This window comes from Octopus bimaculoides, chromosome 18 (genome assembly GCF_001194135.2).
Source record: "Octopus bimaculoides isolate UCB-OBI-ISO-001 chromosome 18, ASM119413v2, whole genome shotgun sequence".
NCBI classification, from domain to species: domain Eukaryota; kingdom Metazoa; phylum Mollusca; class Cephalopoda; order Octopoda; family Octopodidae; genus Octopus; species Octopus bimaculoides.
This window is the reverse complement of record NC_068998.1, coordinates 37978941-37988981: the sequence shown is the minus strand read 5'-3', so window position 1 is coordinate 37988981 and position 10041 is coordinate 37978941. Positions and strand designations below refer to the sequence as shown.

General features: G+C 35.8%; 1 protein-coding gene across 1 annotated transcript in view; it reads left to right on the top strand.

Annotated features, from left to right (window-relative positions):
• Positions 1–1352, top strand: part of LOC106876085 (cilia- and flagella-associated protein 298) — a 23426-nt gene extending 22074 nt beyond the window's left edge. The window contains exon 8 of the mRNA XM_014924496.2: positions 1180–1352. Within this exon, the coding sequence (XP_014779982.1) occupies positions 1180–1281 (102 nt within the window). The 3' untranslated portion in view covers positions 1282–1352. The remainder of the gene's footprint in view (positions 1–1179) is intronic.
• Positions 1353–10041: the final 8689 nt, after the last annotated feature.

Below are 10041 nucleotides of genomic sequence, written 5' to 3'. Positions count from 1 at the left end.
ATTTGCTCAACTAAAGGCAGTGCTCCATCATGGCCACAGTCAAATGACAATCGAATAAAAGAATATATATATATTACACACACACACACACACACACACACACATACATATATGTTGTCATTGTCGTTTAACATTGAATCTTCAATGCTTGCATGGCTCAGATAGAATTTGTGTGACAAATGTTTCCAATGCCTGTATACTCTTCCTGCTGCCCATACTCAGCAGTCTCCAAATAAGACAATATTTCCCATGGTCAAAAGACTGGAAATGAACAGCACCGCTCGTATGACAGGGATGTTCATTTACATCCATCATGTGGCATTAAGACACGAGTACACAGAGATACAGGCATGCACACACACACACACACACACACATATATATGTATGTATACGCAATAGGCTTCTTTTAGGTTTTATCTACCAAATCCTCTTAGAAGGCTTTGGTCAGCTCAGTGCTGTAGTACAAAATATTTGCTTAACGTGCCACACAGTGGGATTGAACCTGAGATCACATGGTTGGCAAACAAGCAACCTATCCATAGCCCTTTAGCTGGAGCTAGTAAAACTTTATATTCTTATATTTCTATTAATGAAGGAGTCTTTACCAAAGAAACACTCTTAAGCACCAAGGGACATAATTCGTGTTCCTTTTTTTGACATAACAATTTATAAGTTACCTCCCTCTTGACAACACACACACACACACACACACGTACGTGCACACTTAAATATGCACATATATCCACACACAAATATAAATGCACACATATATATACACACACATGCACAAACAAATGCGCTTATATATATGCACACACAAAAAACAAATGTGCACATACATGCACACACACACACACACACACACACATGACTGCATACTTATCCGCACACACACGCACGCACACACACACACGCACAAATGTAAATGTGCATATACAGGGTGCGATGGGTAAATTGTCGCCGTTTTATATTTTTTATTTCACGCATGCGCATTGTTTGTTTTTGATTTTGTCAACTACACAGTATAGTAGAGTCAGTTGGGCACCGCCTGTGAGAAAATCAGCACCATGACACAATTCACTCTGCCAGAAATTTGGAAACTGTCATGTCTGTACAAGAAGCTATTCTGATGTAACTATTTTTTAATACTGACCATTCTTTGTTTCTCATTCAACAGAAATTAGCAACAGATGATGAAGATTCTTATTTAAATTCTGAATGGGCTGACAATCAAATGCTGAAGAAGAAATTTCAGGGTCTGACCAACATCAAGTATTAGGCTGTGGGAAGAAGTTGTAAAGATGTAAATTATTTCACTGAATAAACTTTATATTTTCCTTTGTAATTAAATCTTTGTGTTAATTAACTGAAATGATATGTTTTTAATGTAATATTCTACTTCATTATTATTGTTGTTGTTAAGGCAGGGTACTGGCAGAATTGTTAGCATGCCGGGCAAAATGCTTAGTGGTATTTCGCCTTACAATTCTATATTTAAGAGATGAGGAATTATGTACATTATTTACATTATTTACAATTGACGGATATTTGTCCTCATCTTGTTGTTAACACAATGTTTCGGCTGATATATCCTCCAGCCTTCATCAGGTGTCTTGGGGAAATTTTGAACCTGGGTTTTCATTCCTAAGGTATTTTTCGATGTTATTATTATTATTATTATTATTATTATTTTTAAGGCCACTGCCTGGAATCAAACTCGGCATCTTGGGGTTAATAGCCCGTGCTCTTAACCCTAAGATTCCGAGTTCGATTCTAGGCAGTAACCTGAATAATAATAATAACATCGAAAAATACCTTAGGAATGAGGACCCAGATTTGAAATTTCCCCAAGACACCTGATGAAGGCTGGAGTGTATATCAACCAAAACGTTGTGTTAGCAACAAACAAGATGAGGACAAATATCCGTCAATTGTAAATAATGTAAATAAGGTATTTCGTCTGTCTTTTTGTTCTGACTTCAAATTCCACCAAGCTCAACTTTGCCTTTCATCCTTTCATCAGCATCTCAAAAGAGAGTTAGGTATGTTTTTGGTTAAATGTAATTTGTGTAATTAAAAGTAGTTAAGAGAAGATATTTAAATTAACTGAAGAGTGTCAATTGTGTGTATTTAGATAACACTGTGCGACAAAATTAGAATTTTTTTTGTCTTTGGTCAGTAAGTGTTATTTCTTATTTGCTTTTATCTAGAAATCAAAGGAAATGACTACTATTCCCTTCAAACTTTGCTTTTGTGACCTGGATATCAATGTTTTGAAATTGACCTATTTCCCATTACATTTCAGACTAATTCAATGCTGAGTTGCTGAAGCAGAAATATCGTTATAGCAAATATTCTGCTCAATAACACAGATTTGCTTGTCAGTTGCTTGACCTTAATCACTTGAGCATGTCCCTTAATAGCAGCAATATGGGCATCTCTGATCATGAGCAGGAGTTGTGGGGAAGCATCATAGCAATGTGTTGAGAGAGACTCTTTGGGGGTTGAATAAATGTAAGAAAAACAAAGTTTGAAGGAAATATCTGCCATTGTTCATACTTTCTAGGGATAAGCAAATAGGAAATAACATTTGCTACCCAAGTTGTTATCAACTCTAGGATTTAAGTATTTGTGAGGCAAACAGGAAAAATAGAACTCAAAATATGAGTACATGCATGTTTTTATTAATATTTAGCAGAAGTAACAGAGTGACTCAAGGTTTCATGTGTTGGCCCTTGAGTCACTCTGTTGTTCTGTTAAATATCAATAAAAATAACTGTAGGACTGAGGGGCAGTTTACTCCAAGCAACACTTTTATGGGGCTGACACTTTGGGGTCTGTTGTTTCAGCCTATATAACCTTGTGAGCCCACAGTAGTGATTAATGAAACCAGGTAAACTGGATTTTCATATATTTTTAAATATCTTTCATTTCAGTTTTTTTTTTTTTTTTTTTTTTTTTTTTTTTTTGCTAATTTTCATAAATAGGCATGGCCATGTAATTAAGAAACCCACTTTGCAACCATGTTTTCAGGTTCAATGCCACTACATAGCACCTTGGCAAGTGTTTTCTACAATAGCTTCTGGATCGTTCAATGCTCTGTGAGTGAATTTGGTAAACAGAAACTATGTAGAAGCATGTCAAAATTAACCTCTCAGCCACCTTGGTGACCTCTCTTGTTAGTGCCATGTAAAAAGCACCAATGTTGGTGCCACATAAAAAGCAGGCAGTCCAGTCTGTAAAGTGGTTGGCATTAGGAAGCCATCTAGCCATAAGAACCATGCTAAAGTAGACAATGGACCTGGTACAGCTCTCTGGCTTGCCAGCTCCTGTCAAACCATCCAACCCATGCCAGCATGGAAAGCAGATGTTAAATATTGATGATGATAATGATGATATATGTGTGTGTATGTATATGCATGTATGTATATGTATGTATGTGTGTATGTATGTATGTGTGTATGCATGTATGTTTGTGTGTATGTATATGTGTGTGCATGTGTTGTAAGTATGTTGCATGTGCACATATATGTATATATATGTGTGTGTGCGTCTCTCCTCTATCACTTGACAGCCGGTGTTTGTTTATATCCAGTAACTTAGCAGTTTGGCAAAAGAGACTGATAAAATAAGTGCTAGACTTAAAAAATTAAGTACTGGGATTGATTTGTTCAACTAAACCCTACAAAGTGGTGCCCCAGCATGGCCACTGTCCAATAACTGAAGCAATGATAGAAGCTAAAAGATGCAAAGTGTACATACAGCCAATATGATTGATTTCAAATTTTGGCACAAGGCCAGCAGCTTTGAGGGAAGGGGGTAAACCGATTACATCGACCCCAGTGCTCAACTAGTACTTATTTTATTAACCCCCCAAAAGGATGAAAGGCAAAGTTGAACACAGAACATAAAGGTGGATGAAACGCCTCTAAGCCTTTTCCTTGGTGTACCTACCATTCTGCCAGCTCACTGCCTTGTCTGTTTCTAAATACTGATTTCAAATTTTGGCACAAGGCCAGCAATTTTGGGGAAGGCATTAAGTCGATTATATCACACTGGGGTCGATACAATCGACTCCAGTGTTCAACTGGTACTTATTTTATCAAACCCATAAAAGAATGAAAGGTAAAGTCAACTTCAGAACATAAGGATGGACAGCAAGCATTCTGCCTGGTGTGCTAAGAATTCTGCTTGCTCACTGTTCTCATACAGCCAAAAATATGAAGAATGTTTGTTATAAAATTCTACCATTTCTATGAACTCCTTGCAATGTAAGCTAATAGGACAATAAGATCTTGTTGAACCTCCTAGAAGTAGCAGCCAAATCTCCTTCTTAGCACACTCTACCATCTTAAAAAAGAGAATGACATGTAATTCTAGTTGTACTATGCCTGCATAAAAAAAGATATATGAAAAAAGATGAAATGCTTTTGAACACAGGTCTGCTTGGTGAAGGCTGACCTGAGGCTAAAGAAGAACAACAACAATATCTCTTAACAGAATGTTTAATTATGATAATAATTTTCATAGTGATAATTGTTTTTAAGAAAGGTACAAGGCCAAAAACTTTCGATGAGGGGTAATCAATTATATCAACCCCAGTACTATACTAAGATTTTATCTTATTGATTCTGAGAGGATGAAAGACAAAGCTGAACTTAGTGGAATTTGGTCTCAGAATGTGAAGAGCTGGAACAAATAATGTGAGATGGATATTTTGTCTAAGACTTCAATGAGTCTGCTAATCCACCACCTTAATAATAATAATAATAATAATAATTTGTTATTTGTTATAGCCTTAATCCCACTTTCTGTAGTCCTGTGTAAAGACAATGTGCACTATGAGCTGAGAAAGAATGGACCTCGTCTCAACCACCTCTTCATGCATGATTTGAAACTGTTTGTGCCACAAAGCCTGAAATGAAGAGGCTGGTTGAGACTGTGCAGATATGCAGTGAGGATTTAGGGATGGAATTTGGTATCTCAAAGTGTGCTGTGCTTACTTTGAAATGGGGGAAAAGAGCAGAAGGTAGGAGCATAGAATTGCCAAACAGAGTGAGAATGGAAGACCCAGATGATGATGGGTACAAGTACCTTGGGATCCAGGAGGTGGACTATATCTCACACAGAGAAATGAAAGACAAGGTCATCACTGCATAATTCAAGCGTCTCAAATTTCTCTTGAAATCAAAACTCAACTCAAGGAACCTTGTGACTGCCATCAACATATTGGCTGTTGCTTTAGTCTGCTATAGTGCACCCATCCTGAAATGGACACAAGTGGAGATTAACCAACTCAGTTGCACTACCTGAAAGACAATGACAATGCATGGTGCCCTCCACCTTAAAGCGAATGTACACAGGCTCCACATGAAGAGGGGCTGATTAGCGTGAGGGAGTGCATCAACAATGAAAGAAGAAACAGGACAGAATATTTGGTTAACAGCAAACAAGACCTGCTACAGTATGCTGCTAATGCAGAAGGATTTACCAAAAATGGACTTGAGAGTACTCCTGAATTCTGATCATAAATAGCCAATGAGAGAGAAGAAACCCTACTCTGCATGGAATTACATGGTCAGTTCCACCACGAAGCTAACAAATTAAAAGACCAAGAAGAATCATGGAGGTGGTTCAGTAAGGGTGACCTAAAAAAGAATATTGAAAGCCTAATCATCGCTGCTCAGGATCAGGCATTGAATACCAACTCAGTGAAAAGGGATATATATACCACACAAGTGCAACAAACCTCTACAGAATGTGTGGGAAGAGGGTCCAAGGCATGACTCACATTGTTAGTGCTTGTGAAAGTCTTGTGCAGAAAGAGTACAAGTGCAGACACGACAAGGTAGCCCAAAACCTTCACTGGCTACTGTGCCAGATGTATGGACACGAGTTAATTGGTACTTTGTACCAACATACACCGGAAAGCAATGGACGAAAAGGAGAAGGCAAAAATCCTCTGGCAGTTTGACTTTCAGACAGACAACGTGTTAGAGCACCAAAGACCAAATATAGTAACCTTTGGGAGGGACAAACGAGTGCCTAATAATTGATGTGGCAGTGCCAGGAGATCAACATATCACGAAAGAAAGAGAAAAGATTGATAGATATGGAAACCTGAGAATTGAGATTGCTAAGATGTGGCAGCTACGAGAGTCAAGTATAAAAGTTGTCCCTATTGTCATTGGAGCAGTGGGTTCAATACTACCCAACCTGAAAAAAACATCTGGAAACTTTAGAAGTACCCTACAATCTATGTGTATTGCAAAAATCAGCATGATTTGGAACTGCATGCATATTGTGTAAAGTACTGTCTGTCTAAGGTCCTTGCTGTGACTTGGCAGACAGTACAAACACCTGGTATGCAATATCTTCAATCAACATCACAATATTGGATACTGTGTGATGTCTTAAATAATAATAATAATAATAATAATGAAGGTTGTGGTCAATGAGGCGAGTAGATGTGATACCAATAATAATTGATACACTTGGAAGTATCAGCACTCAACTACCAAATGTAAAAGTAGAACACCTACAAAACTCAACATTGCTTGGAACTGCAAAAATTCTTTGCCGGGTTCTTGAAGCATAACCAGTAAACAAGTGTCACCTTAGTCTGCTGGCTGTGGACAGCTGATGCTTTCCACCATACCCAGCAAAATAAGCTGAGAGTTTTCATCAAATAGTAATAATAATGCTTTCTACTAAAGCACAAGGCCTGAAATTTGGGGGATGGGACTAGTTGATTACATCCTTGGTGAAATTTGAACTCGGAACTTGAAGATTGTTGAAATGTGACTAAGCATTTTGCCTGGCATGCTAATAGTTCTGCCAGCTTGCTGCTTTAATAATAATAATAATAATTAATTCTGTTTTTTTTTTAAATAATTTTTAATAATAATAATAATAATAATAATAATAATAATAATAATAATAATAATAAGAGCACTCAGGGAGCACAAACCTCTGCCAAGTCAACATCAACGTCTTCTCAATGATTAGCTGGAGATGATTTTTAAAATGTGAATTTCTGAAATAAACTCAACTGCTCTCACAAAACGAGAATAATAGAATTGAACCTGACCACTTTCAAAAATTAAGTAAAACAGCGGAAAAATAATCCAGAATCTTTGTCTAGTACTTGATCGATCCCAGAATCTAATCAGTTTCTGCCAGTTATGAGGCCAAACATCCCTGAAAGTTTCATTAAATTCTATCCAGCAGTTCTTGAGATATCTTGTCCACGGACAAACAAACACAACTGAAAACAATACCTCTACCTTCGCTAAGGCATTTTACCCTGCATGCTAACAATTCTGTAAGATTGGTGCCTTAATGATAATTTCAAATTTTTGCCACAAGTGCAGCTTGGGGAAGGGGATTTAGTCAATTATATTAACCCCAGTGCATGACTGGTACTTATTTAATCGACCCCAAAAAAATGAAAGGCAAAGTCGATCTTGGTGGAATTTGAACTCAGAATATAGCGGCAGATGTAATACTGCTAAGCATTTCACCCAGTGTGCTAACAAATCTGGGTTCAAATTCTACCTTGATGCCAGAGCTTATCACACAACAATTTTCTTCCCTATCTGGGGATCAAAGCTACGATATTCTAGCCACCAGGTCATGCGCCTTCATTGGACTCTTGTAGCTAGTCAGAAAATAAAACAATAGTTAAGAATTAATAGCTGAATACCATGTGAAGAGATCATGTAACAGGTTTAGTATTTATATCTGGCTGAAGATAGATTTTTCCTCTTTACATCACTTACCTCACCAATGCTCCTGAAAATGACATGAACATTGCATCATTTTTTTCCTCCTTCCTATTAATCGAAGGAAATCATTGATAATCTTATATTAAAAAAGAGAAGCTGATCTCCATCTGTCTGTCCATAACATCATCTGTGTGGAGAGGGGGAAGAAGGGGAGGAGAAAAGTTGTGTTGAGAGAGAAATACAGTGAGAGAGAGAGAGAGAGTGTATGCGTGAAAGTTAGATACATAGGTAGTATTGTCACCTTTTTAACTAACAAATTTTGATAAAAAATGAGGGAATTTTAAGTGCAAGTCTGTCAACACAACACAACACAGACTTCAAAAAAGACTATATTTATATATATATAATACATATAATTATTTCTTTTGGTTGTGTGTGTGTATGTTTCTGTATGTTTTTCAGCATATAGACAATGCAACACTGACTTTAAAAAGATACTTCCTCTTTGAACAATTTATGAAGGTACATGCATGATTAACAAATATTTGTTCCTGCAGCATAGTGACAGGTAAAGACTTAATTATTGTTAAAAAATAAATAGTAAATGTTTAAGTGAAGTTAACAGTCTGCTTTGAATGGCTAACATTTGCCTTCCATGCTGCTATTGTTTTAATTTCAAAACACGATTGCAAATCAAATCACTTGTTACACAAGAACATTTCCAAAATTATAATTACAGTTGAGTCTGAATCAGTGAAACATTTTTAACACCAATCCTCCAGAATTTTCACCATACGACTAAAAATCACACCTGCTCCCTGCCATGGTGTTATACTTCTTTTAATTAACCACAATTAATTAAAAATTCATTTCAGGGTTGTCTCCCCTTCCTTTTCTGACCAGATTTAATCATTCCAAAAATGATTGTTCTTATCCCTGATGGTTACAATTTTAATTAATTAATTATATCTACATCGAGTATGCTAGCACTTACTTTACTGTTCAGGTTCCATGCAGATGGTGTGTCTAGCTGTTTCCATTGACCATCCACAGTCATAATTTTAAAATGTTTGCTTTGTATTTTTTCTTCTATTATCACATTTTTTCATATTTTTTTGCTACATTTTTTAGGGGTTTGGGTCATACATTTTATAGTTCTTCATTTTATTCATTTTTTTTGTTTCATTTTAAATTTGAAACATTCTAGCGAGAAAACTGTTGAAAGTTTTAAAATATACATAAAATATGTGAAATTAAAAGAGAAATAAAATTTCATACATTCATAATTCCTGAAACAAATTTCAAACACAATTTTAACAGATTTTTTTTTTCTGAATATATATGTATTTTTTAACATGCAATTAATGAACCAACTGGTCATATATATATATATATATATATATATACTTTTTTAAAACAAAGAAGTAAAATTATCATTTGAAAATTACAATTGTACAGAAGGTTGTTCCTTTTTAAACAAGTTTTCTTTTCAAGTCACACTACTGTGTAACAAAGTTAAAAAATTTTTTTTGGTCTTTGGACATTAAGTGTTTCCCTTCAAACTTTGCTTTTGTGACCTGAACATCAATGTTTTGAAACTGGCCTATTTTCCATTACATTTCAGACAGATTCAGTGCTAAGTTGCTGAAGTAGAATTTTCTAGAACTTTCTAGAAGTTTTGATAACTTTCTAAAAGTTTCAAGAATTTCTAGAATGTTCTACTAACATCAATGGCAGTATGAATACAGGGATCATAATCTCAATAATTCAGTATACTTCTAGCAGTCCAAATGAAGACAAATTTGAGGAAAGCAAAATTCAAAGGAAATAGCCATTTTTCATACTTTCTAAGGGTAAGCAAATAGGAAATAACAGTTGCTACCCAAGGACAAAAACCATGAGACACAGTGTAATAAACTGTTGAATCCTCCTCCTCGGCCTCTGAATATCTAGTGTCCTTGTAGTGGTGCAGGAAATATATGGTGCAAGGCTGTGGATTCTTAGTCTATGGAAATTTATTACGAAATATTGAAACTCCTGAAATTACCTGTAAATGCAGAAATAATATAATTGTATATAATGTGCTCAAACAGACTCAAAGAGGCTGGTGTTGGTCTGCATTAGCAAGACTTATATTAGTTAATAATTTTTTTTTATAAAAACAGTACAGTGAACTTGCTGTGGGGAATGGAGAAAAAAATCTAACATTTTGGATGGTTTTTTTTCAGGAAGAAAATGAAAAGAGATAAATTAATGAGAGACAGTAGAGGTGTAGTAGTGGGTGCTGAACAGATCCTGGTTTTAAGGGTATC